At 29.4% G+C, this 20,402-nt stretch overlaps 2 protein-coding genes across 2 annotated transcripts; both read right to left on the bottom strand.

The window, feature by feature from the left end:
• Positions 1-6,671: 6,671 nt before the first annotated feature.
• On the bottom strand, positions 6,672-7,277 carry LOC124934936. The gene has a single exon (XM_047475424.1). It carries the CDS (start codon positions 7,275-7,277, stop codon positions 6,672-6,674), a length of 606 nt encoding a protein of 201 aa, XP_047331380.1.
• Positions 7,278-10,520: 3,243 nt separating this feature from the next.
• Positions 10,521-12,015, bottom strand: LOC124936630 (probable pectinesterase 67). The gene is made up of 5 exons (XM_047477144.1): positions 11,735-12,015; positions 11,481-11,643; positions 11,107-11,313; positions 10,775-11,022; positions 10,521-10,710 (listed from the first exon to the last, which is right to left on the bottom strand). The coding sequence occupies exons 1-5, from the start codon at positions 11,998-12,000 to the stop codon at positions 10,557-10,559; spliced, it is 1,038 nt and encodes a 345-aa protein (XP_047333100.1). The 5' UTR covers positions 12,001-12,015; the 3' UTR covers positions 10,521-10,556.
• Positions 12,016-20,402: the final 8,387 nt, after the last annotated feature.

Genomic DNA, 20,402 nt, shown 5'->3' with positions numbered 1-20,402 from the left:
GACAATAAATAATATACCAAATGAAGCAACAAAAAACACACGAATCCAGATCATGTTCCAAAACTAATCTTATACCAAGCAAACAAAAAATCATGTTCATTTTTAACTTGGAGGTTTTCGAAAATAATGAATGAGGTTCAAATTAAGGATTTTTCAACATTTGAACCAAAATAGAGCAGCAGTTAGCAGCAAACCAAGTCAATCTGCTAAATGTTCTCGATTGGTACATTTTCAAAAGAAAAAATACTGTCTCTTAGGCAGTTATAATTATTTTATTATATTACTTGTTCACCGACAAAATTAGGCACATGATTTCTCTTGAATTTATGAGCTAACCGTTTGGCAAGAAAATAATTTTTTTATATAGGATTCACGAGAAACCTGAAATAAGCAAGAAATTGGAGGCATAATTCCAGTTAGATTCAAATACAAAAATATAAATGATAGGCAAATTTTTCAATGGCAACACAAGTTTTATTTGTGAGGTCAAAATGTTTTTCGTACAGACAAAAAAAATGAATGAAATCTACAAGCACAATTCTGCCTAATCTTGAATACCTCCAGGCAATCCAATACATGGGCACTTTCCAAATTCAGACAATGAAGTGCAACCACTCTGAAGATAAAGATCATATTTAAAGATACATTTGATCAGTCTTCAGATATGGAACACTACTACTACTACTTTGTCAAAGGTTATGTCATAATAATGATCTACTGGAAAATTGCAAAACTTGAAACTGAAAAGTGATTTCTTTCCTTTCATATATGATTTTTTATCATGATTTGAATTATAGTGCAATTTCTGTAGTTTCGTTATAGATTAGTGTCTGTTAGAACCGTTTTGAAGCATCAGTCTTCTGCACATCTTTTGGCAGAGACTGTGAATGGATATGAGAGGGCATTCAAATTCAATGCAAATCGGGGAGAGGCTTAAAGGTAAGTCTCTACTGGTCTATCCGTTTAAAACTAGCTTAAATTTGTCGGTCGACAATGATTATATTTCTCGGATTCTCTCCCGGAAGGATTGGTTTTTACTGTTAAATCATGAACTCAAAGCTGAGAGGATAAGCTTGGATCCTCATAGAGTCATTAGCATTTTGCATAATCAGGAGAATCCTTCACACCCTTTGAAATTTTATTTGTTGCTGAAGAATCGATCAATTCACATTGTTTTAACTAATGTTCTTTATGGAAATGGTCATGTTCTATTGTCAGCTGAGATGGTGTGGTAGATGAATCACAACCTTTGGTTAAACAAATGTATTTACATAAACAATTTATCGTACTCTAATAGAAGTTTGATGTATGACGAAGATACTGAATCGATTGTATTCTTACCAATTAGATCCTTCGTTATTTTATTATTCTGGATAGTTTGGATTTTACTTTCATCAATACCTGAATTATGTTATGCTCAGGTGCTATCATATACTATATCGCTTCCATTCTCAAGGATCTTCATGATCATAATTTTGTGAAATAATCATCTTGATTTCTTCTGAATTTTGTGTCCAACCTTGTGAAGTATTGATCTAATATATTTATATGTGCTATTTTTACTGTATTTCGGTTGGTAGCGCAAACATCTTGATTCTATATTGGCTTCACAGTATAAAGTTTTTAGAAAAATATCATCCCGTAAGTTCTGTGTGTGCGTGTGGGGTTATTTTGGCTTCATATGACTGAAAAGTGTATGTAATATTGTATTATTAATGTAGGGTTATGCTGCTAGAGAGTTCTCTAAGCAGGGTGTTAAGCCAGGCGAGCTTGCAATTATTTCTAAAGAAGTGTATGTATGACTTTCCCTGCATCTGTTGTCGTTTCATGTATATTGTTAGTTTATTATTGGAGTTATGCTGATTTGATTTTAATTTCGTTCATTTTGGTCATCACTATTGGTACTTGTGATGATGGACATTTTCTAGCTTTCATGTTGCTCCTTATGAGCGTCCAACTCTTAGCAAGGGATATCTTCTTGTTGAATGTAAGTTTTCAAATCTTCTAAATCATCAAAGATGATAATTTAATACATTTATATTTCTGGTCCATTTGGTACTAATTCCAGTCACTTAGCACAGTGGGATAATCAATGATAAAAAATATTGTTCATAAGACTTTTCTGTGACCTTATCTGTTAATTTTTTAATTCTTATAATTATTTTCTTGTTCTTGTTGATTTCAATGAAAAGAAATTTATTTATTGATTTGTATTAAAAATGATTTTTTTTTCATTTACAATAATTGAATGAGATGTTCTCATTTTCAAAATCAAAATATACATAAAAACTTCATTTGTGTATACAAAAGTTTCAATCCAACCCAATCAAGGACAAAATGTTTAACTTTAGGTTATCATTCAAACGTCAACCTTGTTCTCAATTAAAGTTTCAGTCCACCGAATTTCCTTCTGTCCTTGGGGAAATCATTCAAAAGTTTCAATCCATCTGCTTTTTCTTTTGTCTTGTTATTTAGTTATATATTTTCAAACTTTGAGCCACTTAAAGAGCAGTTTTTGGTGCAGATTGGATTCGCCACTGACCAGGTCCACCTGTTATGTATATGTTTTTTTTCTAAATCGCAATCACTTGTTAACTTAATTCTATTAGATTACAAAAGATCTTCTGACAAAGTTTGATCCAGAGAGAGTTGTTAATACGCGAATTATAGAAAAAGGAGTGAGAAATTACTACATTGGTGTGAGAAATTCTCCAACACTTATTGTTGAAAGTATTTATGAAAAAGAGTGGCGTATTTGACATCTTTTTTTCTCATTTAGTTAAAAGAAGTTTACTTTGTTGTTTGCTGGCACCATTTGTTTATGTTGTCAAGTGCAATGAAATGTTCTTCTTTGTGCATCTACTTATCATCTTTGGATTTCATTACAGGCAATAGACCACATAATTAATTGCAAAATCAAACTGCATGTCTGCTGGTCAAACATCCGTTCTATTGTGTTCAGAGGTCCTAATGGCGCAGCTGGAGTTGGTTCCCAGCACTCCCAAGTCTGTTAGGTTATTTCATCTATTTTTTTGAAAAATAGAAGTGACTTAAACTTCTTGGTAGTTCATCTAAAATGCTATAAGCTTCTTAAACAGGTAAGAAACTCTCAAACAACCTTACGCACACAAAATGAAAAGAAAAAAACTTTTTTTTTTTCGGTCATTTACGAACCCTGGTCATTTAGGGTTTTTTTGGGTAAATAATCTCCCATTTTTTCTCTCATTATCTTCCTTTAATTCCTGCAAAAAAAACAAATAAATCAAAATAAATATTTATTAATTTTATTTATCTTATTTATTTGCTTATTTATTTCAGCATATAAAATGGAATAACACTTTTAATAATAAATTAAATCATTTAAAATTCAACATATTTATAAAACTATTATTTATTTTATTTGCAAGATAGATGCAATATTCTTGCTCCAAAAGTAATTTTATACTTTTAAACAAAAATTATTTGGTAGGTTCCAGATTTATTTAAAAATATAAATTTGAAAGAATAAAAACGAGTGTCTACAAATCTCCTCCAAGGTTAGACCGTTAAGAGTGAGTGAGTGAGTTTGAGAGTGCGAGAGGCGATCCGTCACGGTCAAGGGATGACTAGACCGTAAGACCGAGTTTCAAAGACGTAGGAAGGTCGATGAGTTAGAGTTCAAACGAGTTTCAAAATTTTCACGTTGAGTGAATGGAAATATGTTAAACGTGTTCCCAATCGAGACATGTCTCATCTTTGGACGGAACACGCCCTTTCCCAAAACTCTACGTCGAGAAGAACTCGACTTAGTAAGAGCAAGACATTAAATAGATTCAAAGTAAGATGAGTCTCATCTTTGAACAAGATATGTCGTCCAAAAGTCTACGTCGAGAAGAACTCGATTTAGCAAGAGCAACTCGTTAAACGGTTCCAAAGTGAGATGAGTCTTATTATTGAACAAGACACATCGTCCATAAGCCTATGTTGAGAAGACTTAGCATAACATGGCTCTCGGGCAAAAGCCAAGCCATAATAATATACCAAAGACGCCAAGAAATATAAGTCCATGCGAGGCTTGTCTGGTTTGTCTTTTTACCTCTACACAACTTTTAGCTTATGTCAAAATTCAACTCTAGCCGGGTCAAAATCTAGATTGTCAAGTACTTTTAGCTTACTTGAAAAACCCTAGTTGGGTAAAAGATTGATTATTAGTTGGATTGTTAAGTACTTTTAGTTTAGCTTATGTGGAAAGTTAACCCTAACCGATTTAATTTCAAGAAAGCGTCTCCATCTAAGTAAATATAAACATTGTTAATAATTAATCTCTATTTATAAGTAACAAAATTAATAATATGCATTCCTTACCTCTAAAGAATGTTCTAGCAAATATACAAAAATTCAATACGATCATATCATCTATTATCGATTGTTCACAAAATCCAATATCTTCTTGCACTCACCTATCAAATTCAACCTCGTATAAAATGACCTTGGAAAAAGGAAGAAAAAAAAAATTGTATCAAAAGATCCAAATAAATGCAATAATATTTCTAAAGATATCTAGATCTACGTTTCTGTTTAATGTTTTATTTTGAGTGTAATTTATTATTACTATAGTCATAATTTATATTACTTTTTTAATCTATTATCAAAAATATATGGACTAATCAAATAGTTTTATCCTTCAATACATACCATTTTGAAGAAAAATGAATAATTACCTCATTTGGAAATAATATACTCTGATCATCCAAATTATGTAACAACCAATATTGATTGTTGTCAAGCATCTAAGGTTGTTGACGATGATAATTGTCAATAAGGAGGATAAAAGATTATTATTATAATTGTTCAATTTGTATATTAATTCTTGAATCTATGTAAAATTATCAATTTTTCCCTACGAATAATATTCAAAGAGGTCGAAAATGTTCGAACTTGGACCTATTACTAGTTCTATCGTAGACTCCTCGCCACGTGATATTATTTGGCATATAATTAATGCTGGATAGATTGGTCGTTTCATGATATTCTTGTGACAGTAAGATTGGTACGATGTTTCTATAATAAATTAATTTGGTTAGTTAAAATCCATTATACATTATTATCAAGAAAAACACAAAAACAAATTATTTAGCAACCAACTTTCGGTTTAGTAAGCCTAACAACGTTCATTAGTTCTAAAAACATTTTTGGTGTAGCTTATATATAATAATTATTTCCTAATTATAAAAATGAAGATAAAATTATAAAAAGAAGGACAGTTTTCATATCATATGGACCTAAATAATTTGGGAACTAATGCCGATACTAATTTATTTTAGGCATCTTATGAGTACTTGTATTACTAATATTATCATTATTTTAAAAAATTATCGATTTATCATTTTGTCACATGTTCTCTATTGACCTCCTATTCTAATATATATAGGTTCCACTTGCATTATTGATTATTCTAAACAAAAATCACATGAATTATTTTTTTCACATCACTGCCAGGTGGAGAATTGCTAAGTGGGGGTGGCTGAGAGTTGTTGTTTGAGTGTTTTTCTACCGGTCATTATTCTTATAATAATATTTTAAACTAATATAATAATATTTGACAAACTAATCCCTACATTTATAAAAATATCTTCCAATCTACATTTGTACAATATATATAAATAATAAATATATATATATAGTTAATAAATGTTCTTGTAAAGAGTTTAATTAAAACTACTTATTATTATATAATATATATATATATATATATATATATATATATACAAAAATAATACATATTATATATTTAAAGATCAATTTTTAAATATTTAACTCCTTAATTATTTTATAAATATTTTATATTAGTTATGTTTAAAAAAAAATTAAAAATATATTAATTAAATTTTAGACAACAGTTAGATCCGAAAGTGTTAAAATTTAAATTTAATAAGCAATCTAGACTTTTTAATTGTATAAATAACAAAATTATACACTAGACACTTTAATCAATAATTTGAAAATTAAAAAAAAATTATAAAAGAAACTACAAATTATCCCTTTTTAACTTCATACAAAATTTCTCTTGTTATTTTATTTTAGATTAATATACTTATCATGGTTATAAAGTAAAATTTCTTCAAATAGCTAGAACAAAAATAAATTATACACAAAATAGAAGTGTACAATATTTACCTTCTAATAGATAATTTGAGAACATGTATGTAGTAACAATCACAATACCAAAAATAAATAAATAAAAGTCACCCAACTTACATTAATAAAACTGTATAAAAAATGATCAATTCCTCATCTAGTAACAAAATAAATCAACTTAATATAACATTTGAATCAAATAATTATTGTGCATGGAAAATTTGTTCTTTATTGAAGATAGATAAATTTGAAATTGTATATAACAAACAGAATAATTGCTTATATATAATAACATGTTTCACAATAAAACAATTTAAAATAAAATAAAATTCTACAAATACAACTTTATGAGTATCCAATAATAACAATGAGACAGGTCACAAGTTTAGAAATCAAGCTTGTGTTAAGAAAGTATATTTTTTTTTTCTTTAGAGATGTACTTGTTATATTATTTATTTTTTGATTCCTTTTTATATTACAAATTCATAAAATAAAATTGCATAAGGGTAAAGAACGAGAGTTTGCGTTTGCGATCTGCATGCAATCTGCATGGATCAGTTAAGGAGTGAAGAAATAGCAAGACAATTGCTAGTCATCTGAGTAAGTTTTCGATTAATATCCGGAAGTGAAACTTCAAATCCATCAAGGAAATCATCGCAATCGCCAAAATCCGTAACGCAAGCACTCAACATGCTGTTCATCGTCCCAACATCGCGAGATGGAAGTGCGTCCAACGCAGACTGAAAATTTTCAAGTGCATCATTATAACTGTCCCTGCAATCATTCAAAGTTGATTTCAATTGTTTTGAGCTTCCTGAATCAGAAGCAATGCGTTCGAGTTCAGCAAGTGCGTCTTTTGTTTTATCAGTTGCGGCTTGGATTGCGATTTGTAAGACAGATGGGATATCGCTAGTTCCTTCACGACCTTTTAGTAAAGGAGCGATTGAGGAAACGCAAACGTCGAAGTAATCAGTATCATGACAGATTTTGGTGATTCCTGGATTGATATTTGGGAGTTGGAAGTTGGATGTAGTTTTGAGTTCGCCGGAATGTTCATGATCGGAGGTTTGGTGGTGACGAGCTGAACAGTTGATGAAGAGGAGAATGAGAATGGAAAAGAAGATGATTGGGTTTGTTGATGAAGAATGAGAGATTTCCATTGTTGTTTCTGCAAGAGAGATCGATCCTCTTTTTTATGGATTACATGAAATGAAATTGATAAGGCAAATGGCGAATTGAAGTAAGAAAGAATGATTAAAGAAGATGGTGGAGGGAATTTGTTGATGGTGAGAAAGAATCGGGAACGGGATTTCATGTTTACCGATGAAATCTAGACCATGACTATTATGGGGTTCTTCTTCTTTTGGGGAATCTTTAACTACTTTTTTTATTTTTTATCATTTTTTATTAGAAATTTAACTAATTTTTTATTCATTTAAATGGTTTTAATTTATTTATTTTTTGAAAAGTTAAAAATATTATATATTATTTTTTCTAGATTTAAATTTAAAATCAAACTATTTTATTCAAATTTTCTATTTTAACTCTAAGGCTTGTCCCACATTGTTTTTTTTAGGATTGTTTAGGGATTTTTATAAAAAAAAATGTAAAAAAAAAAATCTTGTTTTGTGAAAAAGTAAATTATTTGGGTTTTTTATTTGTTGAGTTAGTATAATATTTTTTATTTAAAAATTTAAATTTAAATTTTGTAAAGATAAAGTCATTTTAGTATTTTAGTTAATAAAATTAATAATTTAATTGTTAAAATTATAATGATGTGATAAATATAGGAGTTGTAAAAAAAATAGATAAAATTCAAAAAAAGATTAAAAACCCAAGATCAAACAAGCTCTAAGAACTAGTTTCTTGTTCTTTTAATTATAAACTCACAAATTGATTTCCTTTTTCATTATTTAATTAATTAAATAATCAATCAAATTATTAAAATATTTTAATTTAATTTTATAAAATTCGAATTTTAAATAAAAAAATATATAAATTTGAATATTTAATATAAAGAAACCATAAATTTTATAAAATTTGAATTTTAAATAATATATATATGAGTATTTAATATAAAGAAACCATGAAAATGTGAGGTCAATGCTATCTTTTTGAAATAAAATAAATATATATATATATATATATATATATATATATATATATATATATATATATATATATATATATATATATATATATATATATATATATATATATATATATATATATATATATATATATATATATAACTTTTTAATCAATTAAAAATTCAAATAGTAACCAACTCACTGATATCCCTTAAAATTATACCTTAAATTGAAATACCGACCATGATAGAATAATTACATTAATTTCTCGACATTATAAAAACTCAAATAATAACAAAGATTATATAGAAAGATGCAAAATTGCAACAAACTTATTTCCATTCATTTATTACAAAGTTATCTTGAAAATGTTGTAAAGGATGTTTTTAGTGCAAATCATGTTGCAAATGCAAAAGTTAATTTAATTTGAGTAAACTTTTTTTTTATAGTGAACATCAAACAAGCTCTTAAGTGTCTGAGTAAGAAATATTTTTTTATTATATGATTTTATTTTTTTTCTTACATTTTAAAATAATAAACATGTAAAATTTAGTTAAAGTTAGAATTATTTAATTAAAGTGATTTTTAAAACAATAAAAAAAATCAAACCCAACTAAGAAACATTAATTAAAGATCTGTAAGATCCTTTAAGTAGTGGTGAGCATTGGGTGGATTAATCCGAAATCCAATCCAATCTGAATTCTAAATACTAATTCGGATTGGATATTTCGGATTGGATTGAGATCGGATTGAATTATGATTATCCAAATTATTCAGACTATCTAGATAAAAATATATTTTTTAATTTATTTTTCTTTAAATAAAATTTTATCTCAATATAATATATATTTTACTTATCATCACTTTGACAATGGTATTTTTTTATAATTATATTTTTTTATTTTTTTTAAAATTTAAATTTAATTATAATAAAAAAAATCGATTTAAAAAAAAAATTGTTGACTAATTTTAAGTTGATATATATAAATATTTTTTAGTTTGGATTATCCAAACCATTTCAATCCAATTCGTATCCGATCCGTATTAATTAGTAAAATGGTTTGGATTACGGATTGGATAAATTTAGTTTGAATTTAATACGGATCGGACAAAACGGATTGGTTTTACTCATTTGCTCAGCCCTACCTTTAAGAGAGGTGATTAATTTAATTTAAAACAAATTTTAGTAAAACAAACCCAACAAAAAGAAGCATTAACAATCTTTAAGATCCTTCTAGAGGTTATTATTTTTCTTTATCCAAATTCATATAAAGCAATTGTCCAATTTTACATTTGGAAGGTTATGAATTAGCTTCATCATAACTTAAACAAAAGGGTAACTCTAATACTCCTTCCATTTCAAGGTTAGTGAATTCTAAACTTTGGGAAAATTATTTTGATTACATTCTTGTGTTCTAAAGGTCAAAACTTAATTTCCTATTAAAAGCCTGCAACAATGCTATTCCAACTAGTGAATTGTTTAACGTTTGTCACTATTAAAAGACTTAATCATGTATGATTTTAACTTAATTAATTGCTTTCTTTTCTCAAGAATGAATCTATAAATATGAATGTAGTACTCACAGTGATCACCAACAAGCATGCTTTGTGAAAAGTTTTTTAAAACATGTTTAAAATGAAAGGGAGGTTTAGTCACTATAATTTTGTGTTAGAATGACTTAGTTCAATTTATTTATTTATTTATGAAGTTAGCGTCATTCATGCATGATCTTTCACTTCAACTTAAATTCAATCCTTAATAGCTAGCCAAACTTGATTCAGTTATGTTGTTTGGAAAGAGAGCATCTTAATTGAGATTTTGTAAACTGGTATTCCAAATGCATATATATTTTCATACAATTTTGAATTTTTCTTCTAACATGTATTGATTGAGATTGTAAGCCTCAATTGTGAAACAAGGTTAATGTTCAAATTTACAATAAATCAATATTACGCGCGGTTCAGATTTTAAAACATCGTATATCCCAGATACATGCATCGTCCAAGAATAACCTAGTTAGTATAAAGAACAATTTTTACCATTAAATTAATTAGTTCATCATGGGAACATATTGTCAATCTCTTTTGTGTGTGAATAGTATAATTAAGTTACATCAAATAACAACTTGTGACATATACATGTATATGTATAATATATAGACCATTCTTAAATTAAAATAATTGAATTTAACAGCAACAACTTTTCACTAGTGATTGGCTTACTAAATAGTAATTGTGTTTAGTCTAAAATTAAATACTACTAGAACTACTCTATAAAATTGTTATTTACCAAAATCTTTATCTAGGGTTTTCTTGTTGAACGAACATCTTCTACTCCTATTTATGCTTTCACAGCCAGGCCGGTAGCCAATCCTTTCCATTGATGAAATCTATGGAGGTCAAAAGATTAGCCTCCGCATCGGTAAGTTGTTTCGACCACGCAGCCCTACTCGAAATGTTCGCTCCCGGTCCATGACATTTGTATTCGGCTTGAAATAGATTTCTGTGAACAACAATGTTGTGAGTTCAAACATTCATGATCATTTTTTTTTTCAAAAAAAACTTACTCGGTAGGGCCTTCATATCTCCATGTAGTCCATCCTTGTGGAGTAATAGTCCTTGAAATATAAGTATTTGCAAAAAGAACCCTAGAATATGCTCCTTTAGGTCTACCCAAATACACTTCACCTATTCCATATACTTTTCCTCCATCAAATATAAATCCACTCGTCCCATCTGCATTTTCTCTACTTTGAGCAGTTATTGATCCAAGAACCTCCACTCTTCTATCTATTATCACAAACAATTCACAATCCTGCCCATTATCGACAACTCGGTTAATTTGTCACATATTCAAGTTTTTTTTAATTCTTATCAAAAATATAGTAAAAAAACTCACGTGGTATATTGATTGACCACGTCCAAAGATGAAATCGATGGAGCCTTGAATGTAGCAACTATCGTAATAATGCCTGCCTTTGTAATCGAATAGAGTATTATGGTTACTAAAAAACCCACAATGATAAAATGCAGCCTTATCGCCTGCGGCAATGACAGCCACCGACTGGTTTTGTGACGTGAACGCAAGCCCTGTTGGGGCGTTGTTCTGCGAAAAAGAAAAAAAATAGATGTAACATTTAATTTTGGTTTGATCACTAGTACTAAAGAAATTTTGATTAGTAATGTTTGAATGTACAATAGATGTAACATTGAATTTTATCCTATATTTATATAATTTTGATTCTCAAAAAACAATAAAAATTGGTTATATACCTTAAAGCTCATTCCAAAAGCTACAAAATTTGGAGCTTCAACAATGAAGGTGGCAGATTGGAAATTATTGCTAGAGCTTTGAGAAGAGACAATATGTGTTCTTCCTTTACCATTTCCTCTCATGAATATATAAGGTTTGTTGGTTGGTATATGAACAGTTTCTCTGTCGATATCATTATTCGAAAAATATATGAAAAAATAAAACGAAACGATCAAAATTTATTCTCTAACAATTTTTTCGATCAACCACCTACTTATAAACCCCCTTTTTAACGTTGATGGTGTACCATTCAGTATTCCCGGCAGGAATAGAATCAACCGCTTTCTGAACTGATGTGAATTCGCCACCTCCATTTATATCAACGGTAATATCATGCTTAGATTTGATCTTTTGTCTGAGAAGAGGAAAATCAATGACGGATATTGGAGCTGTCGATACTAATAAGGTATCGAGAGTGAAAACACATAAGACAACAAGAAACTTCGAAGAAAGGGACCGCGTTTGTTGAAACATCATCATCTTAGAGGAACAAATTTGGTTAGCATTGGCAAAGAATTTGCTTGTAAGGCATTTGGAAAATGAATGTAGCTAATAGGGGTGGTTGATATTGGTTTAGTTAAAAAAATATTTTTTATGAGGAATTGAAAGGTTCCAAAACACTTGAAAGTGGTGGTGGTGGTGGCAGTTATTTTGACTCTTTTAGGTTATTTGTTTGAAACTATAGATGGTATGAAATTCCTCTCTATGTTTGGCTAACCAATGTGAATGAACCATTTTTTTCCAAGTGGAAAATTGAAGAAAGATAAGTTAATTATTATTAAAATTTTGCATAAATTTATATATATATATGTAAAAATAGTTATTTCAGATAACCTTGAGTAACTTGCATGATTTGGGTCTCAGTTTTCATACTTTGCTATTTCAGGCTGAACTTGCAATTTTAACAAAATGAGGCCTTTAGATAGTTTAGTTTTTACACTAGATTACTTTTAAAATAAAAATATATTTTTTAAGCTTTAAAATGTGTCAAATATATATGGTTAAACTATCTACCTCATTTTAGAGTGTTGTTATTTGGGAATAAAATTAGGTTTTTTTTAGAAAAATCTTGTTTGTAAGACCATCCTTATCTATGACTAAAAAATGGATCATGATTATAGTCATGATCAAGAAAAGCTCTATGACCAAGATTTTGGTCATTATGCTTATCCATGATAAAGTATTAAATAAATAAGAGAAATTATTTATTTATCTCCTATTAATTAGGCTAAATATAATAACCAATTCCTATATTTTATCTCCTATTAATTAGGCTAAATATAATAACCAAATCCTATATTTTCTCAATTTAGTTATTTCTCTATTACTATTATAAATAGATAAACTATTGTAAAGATTATTCATTCAATCAATAATATTATTTCAATCTTTCTCTTCAAGAACTCAATCAAATAGTTCTTGTTTATTTTATCAATTCAAGAAATTTAACTTGGTATCAGAGCGTATAAGGGAAAACTCCCGAAAACGATTTCAATGGAAGAACAATATCACTCCTCAGTTCTACCAATAATATCTGGAAGCGTAAAGCTTGATAAATATAATTATATCTATTGGAAATCACAAGTTACTCCAATCATGATAGGTTATGATTTTATGGATATAGTAGAAGGAAATCTTGAAACTCCTCCCAAATTTCTTCAAGAAACAGATGGTCAAAATAATGCAATTCAAATCAAGAATCCAAAGTTTAAACAATGGCGTATCCAAGATCAAAGGGTACTTGCATGGCTCTTTTCAACATTGACCGACGAGATTCGTCAACAAGTCTCAAAATCATCTTCGGCACAAGAACTTTGGAAAACCTTAGAGAAAATCTATGTTTCTCAATCAAAGAGCCGACTATTTGAGTTACGGAGTCAACTCCTAAACGCACACAAAGGTAGTGATTCTCTTCTTAACTTCATTCAACACATCAAAAACCTATCAGATGCACTTATTGCTGCCGGACAATATGTATCTGATCAAGATCTGCAACTAACTCTACTCAACGGGCTTGGAGACGAGTTCGAGCCGATGATATGTGCTCTAACTTCCGGACAAGATCTATTGTTTAATGAGATGACAGACATACTTCTAAATTATGAACAACGACTCATATTCAAGAAAAGAAAATTCCATTATGAAAATATTTCGCGCTCAAACGTTTCGGCGAATGTTGCTTATATTTATAGGCATGGAGGCGGAAAGAACCAAAGACAGAACCGAGACAATAATCGTCCGCAATGTAATTTTTGTCATAAAATTGGTCATCGCTCCGAAAGTTGTTTTTATAATCCATCTTGTCAAATATGTAATGTACAAGGACATAGTGCTCTTGAGTGCCCTCGTTTTAATCCTTCTACAAATCCTACGACAATGTTAGTTACATCGTCTACTATTGTAGATCCCACTTGGTGTCCAGATTCAGGTGCTACCGACCATATTACTTCCGATCTTAATAATCTACATGTACATGCTCCTTATACAGGTACTCAAACTATCAAAGTCGGAAACGGTATGCCTCTGAATATTTATAATATTGGTACGACTAAAATTTTAAATCAACAAAAATCTCTCTACTTATGTAATATCTTACACGTTCCGAATATTACTAAAAATTTGATGAGTGTCGCGAGATTTTCATCAGATAATAACGTATTTTTTGAATTCCACCCAAATATTTGTCTTATTAAAGACCGAGATACGAAGATAGTGCTTCTTAAGGGATTACTCAAGGACGGACTTTATTGCGTTGAACCTACTGAAAGTTCGTTTTCAACATGTTCTAATAAACAAGCATTTATTGGTATTAGATCTCCGGCTCAAATTTGGCATTCACGACTTGGACATCCTTCTAGCGCTACTACATCTTTAGTTATATCACACTTTAAATTACCAGTTTCAGGTAGTAATACTATTTCTTTTTGTGGATCATGTCAATATGGGAAAGCACATAAACTACCTTTTTCAGCTTCAAAATCTACATCTATGGCTCCTTTAGACCTAATTCATTCAGATGTTTGGGGACCTGCTCCTGAATTTTCATCTAATGGTTGTCGTTATTTCGTACATTTTGTGGATGATTTTAGCAAATTCACGTGGATATATCCGCTAAAGAAAAAGTCGGATGTTTTGAATACGTTTATCAACTTTCTTCGACTTGTTGAAAATTTATTTAGTCGTAAAATAAAAATATTGCAAACTGATTGGGGAGGAGAATATAGAAATTTCAAATCATTAACAGATAATCATGGTATTTTACATCGTTTATCTTGCACACATACTAGTGAGCAAAATGGCATTGCTGAACGAAAAATTCGTCATATTACGGAAACTGGTCTCACTTTATTGGCTCATGCATCTATGCCACTACATTATTGGAGTGAAGCTTTTGAAACAGCCACATATCTTATCAATCGTCTTCCTACTCCGACATTACATCAACGTTCACCATTCGAGACTATATTTCACTCTTCTCCTGATTATGGTTTTTTGAAGACATTTGGGTGTTCTTGTTATCCACTCACACGGCCGTACAATCAACACAAACTCGATTTTCATACTACTGAATGCAGTTTCCTTGGTTACAGCTCATCTCATAAAGGTTATAAGTGTCTTCACATTCCGTCTGGACGAATATTTATCTCTCGACATGTCACTTTTGACGAACTCACTTTTCCTTTCAAAAATAAGGACCTTGTGCGCTTGTCTAAACCACAAGAAGATAACGAGACATCTCTTCCAACAACTATACTTAATTTACCAATACCACCTCTATTATCTCATATCACTTCACCGTCTTCATCATCACCCTCTTCGACCTCAACAACATCACCAAACACTATAACATCTTCTTCTACTACTATTACTGTTCCTTCAACACAACCAGTTATCACAACAGTTAATGCACCTACATCTTCTACTCATCATATGATCACACGCAATAAAGCACGGTCTATGTCCTCATCAGCTCTCATTGCTACTTCTTCCGCTACTACACCTACATGTTTTACCAAAGCTAATAAGGATCTGCAATGGCGTCTTGCCATGACAAATGAATATAATGCTCTTATTCAGAATAAAACATGGTCTCTTATTCCTCGTACACAATCTCATAATATTGTTGGATGTAAATGGGTTTTCAAACTCAAGCATAAAGTTGACGGGTCTATTGATCGACATAAAGCACGTCTCGTGGCTAAAGAATTCCATCAACAACAAGGTATTGATTATGAAGAGACATTCAGTCCTGTGGCAAAACCCACTACTATTCGTGTTATTCTTTCTTTGGCAATATCTTATCAATGGTTCATTCATCAACTTGATATTAGCAATGCATTTCTTCATGGGTCTCTACAAGAAGAAGTTTACATGGCACAACCACCCGGTTTTGTCCATCCAGATTTTCCTAATCATATATGCAAACTTCATAAAGCAATATACGGTCTTAAACAGTCTCCTCGTGCCTGGTATGCTACTCTCCGGACTGCTCTACTATCTTTAGATTTCATAGAATCAAAATCTGACACGGCTCTCTTCACGTATCATGCACCTCAAATAACAGCATACTTTTTAGTATATGTGGACGATATTATTCTCACAGGCAACTCTAAATCGTTTCTAACAAAAATTATATTTCAATTAAATAAATTATTCCCTGTTAAAGATTTAGGTCAATTACATTACTTTCTTGGAATGGAAGCCACTCGTACCAAAGATGGCTTATTTCTTTCTCAATCCAAGTATATTGACGATATTCTCACTCGGGCTGATATGATTCAAGCAAAGCCATTACACACTCCCGTCTCTGCTGGCTCATCCCTTTCTAAACATGATGGCGATCCTTTATCTGATCCGTTTCTCTATCGTAGTATAGTAGGGGCTCTACAATATCTTACACTAACTCGTCCTGAGTTAGCCTTTGCTGTCAATCGAGCTTGTTAATTCATGCAAACTCCCACATCTTCTCATTGGGGAGCGGTTAAACGTATTCTTCGATATCTTCGTCATACTCCTCGTCATGGGATCTTTCTTCGTCCAAATTCACAATTCACTCTTGCTGCCTACTCTGATGCTGACTGGGCAGGATGTCCCGATGATCGTCGTTCAACAACTAGATTTTGTATTTTTTTAGGTGACAACCTCGTTTCTTGGAATTCTAAGAAACAACAAGTAGTTGCTCGCTCTAGTACTGAATCTGAATACCGTGCTCTTGCATATACAACTGCTGATCTTTGTTGGATTCAATCTCTACTTAGTGAACTTCGAGTTTCACTTTCTTCTTCTCCGGTTCTATGGTGTGATAATATTGGTGCCGCATTCTTATCAGCAAACCCGGTATTTCATGCTCGCACAAAACATATTGAAATCGATTTTCACTTTGTTCGGGAAAAAGTTGCTCGTAAACAACTACTCATCCAATATATTCCTACTGAAGATCAAGTGGCTGATATCTTCACCAAAGGTCTTTCTTCTCATCGATTTGCTCTTTTACGTAGCAAGCTCACGGTTTGTGCCTCACCTTTTCGCTTGAAGGGGGATGATAAAGTATTAAATAAATAAGAGAAATTATTTATTTATCTCCTATTAATTAGGCTAAATATAATAACCAAATCCTATATTTTATCTCCTATTAATTAGGCTAAATATAATAACCAAATCCTATATTTTCTCAATTTAGTTATTTCTCTATTACTATTATAAATAGATAAACTATTGTAAAGATTATTCATTCAATCAATAATATTATTTCAATCTTTCTCTTCAAGAACTCAATCAAATAGTTCTTGTTTATTTTATCAATTCAAGAAATTTAACTATCCATGACCAAAATCTTGATCATGAATTAAAAAATATTTTTTTTATTTTTAAATTAAAAAAAAAATTTAAATATAATAATAATATTTAATTATGGATAATTTTTAAAAAATAATAATAATTTAGTATTAATTATGGATAATTGTAAACAAATGAGGATAATTAGTAAAAATTGAGAAAATTGTGATTTTTTTTTTGTGCTCCGAAATATAGCAAGAGTGGTCTCTATTTATAGATCTCGAAAAATTATGTATTTTGATATAATTTTTTTTTAAAAAAAATTATAAATAATATTAAAATCATGTTTTAAAGATAAGAGATAAAAAAAATCTAAACAACCAATCAGATGGTAACAAATGGCAGCATTTGATTGGATGACATTGATTGTAATTTTTGTCATAATTTGACAAAAACAAAGACCCAATGACATTGTTTTGGTTTTGTCATGGAATGACCAAACATTTGGTCATGATAAATTGACAAAATCAACCATAACCACTCATGATCCATTTTTGGGTCATGGATAAGAATGGTCTAAAATTTAAAAAATTAGTTTTTTAAAGAGTTAATTATCCTTAAGATTATAGTACAATAAACTAAGAATAAATTTATAAAATATTTAAATGATAGGGTATTTTTTATATTTAAAATATAATTTAATTGATGAAAAGAGGTAGATTAGATATTTGGATTTTTGAATAAAATCCCAACAAATTAAATATGGAACAAGATACATTTCTAATCGGGAAGGATGTCCTAGTCTATTAGAGAATAAAAACTTAAATATTTATACATTGTTCAACTATCCTTCTTTGTATACATATAAATAATAATTTATTTTATATAATGTGTAAAAAAAACATTAGGTTGATGGAATGAAAAAAAAAAAAGAAGAAGTATGTTTATTGATTTTTATATTCACCAACTCCCCTAGGTTAGGTCTCCTAACTTATTTGCTCTGCTTGCTGAGCATTTTATACCTTTTTTTTTAAGATATAAATATTGAAAAATAAAATTTCTGTAAACACAAAACTGATATCAAAAATTCAAAATACAAAAATATCATGAAGGGAGATAATAAAAACCGTAGGACAGGACAAAAAAAAAGAACGTATACAGAAGATGTATTTTTGAAGAACGATGAGTTTTCACCCAACTCTACTTACATTTTTAAACGAACTTCGGATAATGTCATAATAATAACGTTATGAATTATATATATCTATCGAACAGAACCACTACAAATACAATGATTCATTTCTAATCAAATAGTCTAATAAAAGATAATATACATAGTGACAACAACAATAAGTAACATAACGATACACATGTTATATTTGTTCTTTCAATCCAAACCTATTTTTCTTTTTGATATCGTATTAGATCTAATTCCTATTACTTTGGCTGGTTGGAATTTGTTAAGTACAAAAAGTGACTAAGTTAACCAAATCAAAAATATCTTCAAATCTATTTATATACATTTGTTAAATTTTAATATAAAAAATATTACTATTTCTCGTTCTTATCACAGTGGAGAGAGTATGTTAAAAGAAAAATTAAGTTTAAATAATAAAAAAATATAAATTAGCTCAACTTCTAGCCCAACATTGTATTTTTGTTCATTTTTAAGATAAGATAAGCTAAACTAAAATTTATTTTATTTGTTACAATTTACAAATAAAATGTCTATCTTATATCAAAGTTGACATGGAATTCCAAGTGTAGTAAAAATAAAATCCTATAATTTGGTCTTCTACCATACACAAAATAAAAATAAATAAGATTGTTTGTCAATACATTTTGACTTAAAAGAAAATTAAGACATGAAACACGGAAAAATCAATGTTAATCATAAACATCATATAATCTTTCAACATTATACATTCAAGAAAACCTGAATATGTATCATGTACTAATATTGTTAATACTCAGGTAAAAACACAATTTATTAATATTTAGATAATCCAAATAATAATGACAAACATTTTCTCTAATCTCTACACTTAAAAAAAAGTTAACAAATAGTGCATAATATAGTAAAATTTAAATTACATATATATTATTTACCAAAGAACATATTCCAACTATGGACCAGTAATATAAGAAAGACATTTAACATGTTAGTGCTTCATGAAATGCCAAAATGGTTTCTAGAATATTCGGTGGGTGAGAAAATTGATTGGAAAGAAAAAAGAATTTGCAAAGCTTTTTTGTGGACATATTTTAATTATTAATATTATATAACAGTCTTGGATGCTTGTTCTTAAAATTATTCTAACCTCAAATATTTCATATTTCATACTCATACTCTATTTTTGTGTGTGGTTCTCTTTTGTCTGTAGTTATTCTTATTATTTAAGAATTTGATATTTATTGATATTTACCATTCTAAAATTGTATATCTCTATAATTGAAGTGACAAGAGTGATTCTTGAGAGTCCAAAAGTTATGAGTTTAATTTTCGCTTAAACATCTTGAATTAGGTATCATTATTAATTAATTTTAGGGTAGGACACTAATTTGATGGGTTATGATTGTACCAAAAAATTGATATTTGAAATGAATGAAAAGGAAAGAAGTTCATTTATTATTATTTGACTTTGTAACATTTGGAATCAAACAAAAAATTGAGAATAAAAGCAGAGCACTATGAAACAAATTAGACTAAATCGGACAACTAGACAAGAGTGCCTACCATGAAATTGCCCCCCCCCCCAATAATTTAGTCAAGTCGGGTTTCTACATAGTTTTACCCGAAACCCATGATGTCATGGCTTGCGTCATATCTACTACGGCTTGTTTGGAATCTGTTGCTTTATTATTTTGGAATTCTTAAGGAAAAAAATAAACATTATATTATATAAAACGTCTTAAATTAAAATAAAACATAATTAATTCCTGTGATAAAACGCAAAACTTATCTCCAAAAAATGACTAAAAGACTATATCAGTTTGGTTGGATCAATATGCGTGTTCTCTTATTTTAAAAATTCACGCAAAATTAATTTTTCAATCAATCACTTCTCAACAATCACGTCACTTATTTCATTAACCAAAATTCTAAA

The sequence above is a fragment of the Impatiens glandulifera genome, chromosome 4, assembly GCF_907164915.1.
Source record: "Impatiens glandulifera chromosome 4, dImpGla2.1, whole genome shotgun sequence".
NCBI classification, from domain to species: Eukaryota; Viridiplantae; Streptophyta; class Magnoliopsida; order Ericales; family Balsaminaceae; genus Impatiens; species Impatiens glandulifera.
The sequence above is the reverse complement of the archived record's forward strand: the minus strand, read 5'-3'. Positions and strand labels throughout refer to the sequence as shown.

What these genes read in the sequence shown, in the direction of transcription:
- LOC124936630 (XM_047477144.1), bottom strand. Translation starts at nt 12,000, where the DNA reads ATGATGATGTTTCAACAAACGCGGTCCCTTTCTTCGAAGTTTCTTGTT. An exon ending in CTTTTGGAATGAGCTTTAAG is followed by an intron (nt 11,314 to 11,480) that starts GTATATAACCAA and finishes TCTTTTTCGCAG; the next exon opens with AACAACGCCCCAACAGGGCT. An exon ending in GTGGTCAATCAATATACCAC is followed by an intron (nt 11,023 to 11,106) that starts GTGAGTTTTTTT and finishes GATAATGGGCAG; the next exon opens with GATTGTGAATTGTTTGTGAT.
- LOC124934936 (XM_047475424.1), bottom strand. Translation starts at nt 7,277, where the DNA reads ATGGAAATCTCTCATTCTTCATCAACAAACCCAATCATCTTCTTTTCC.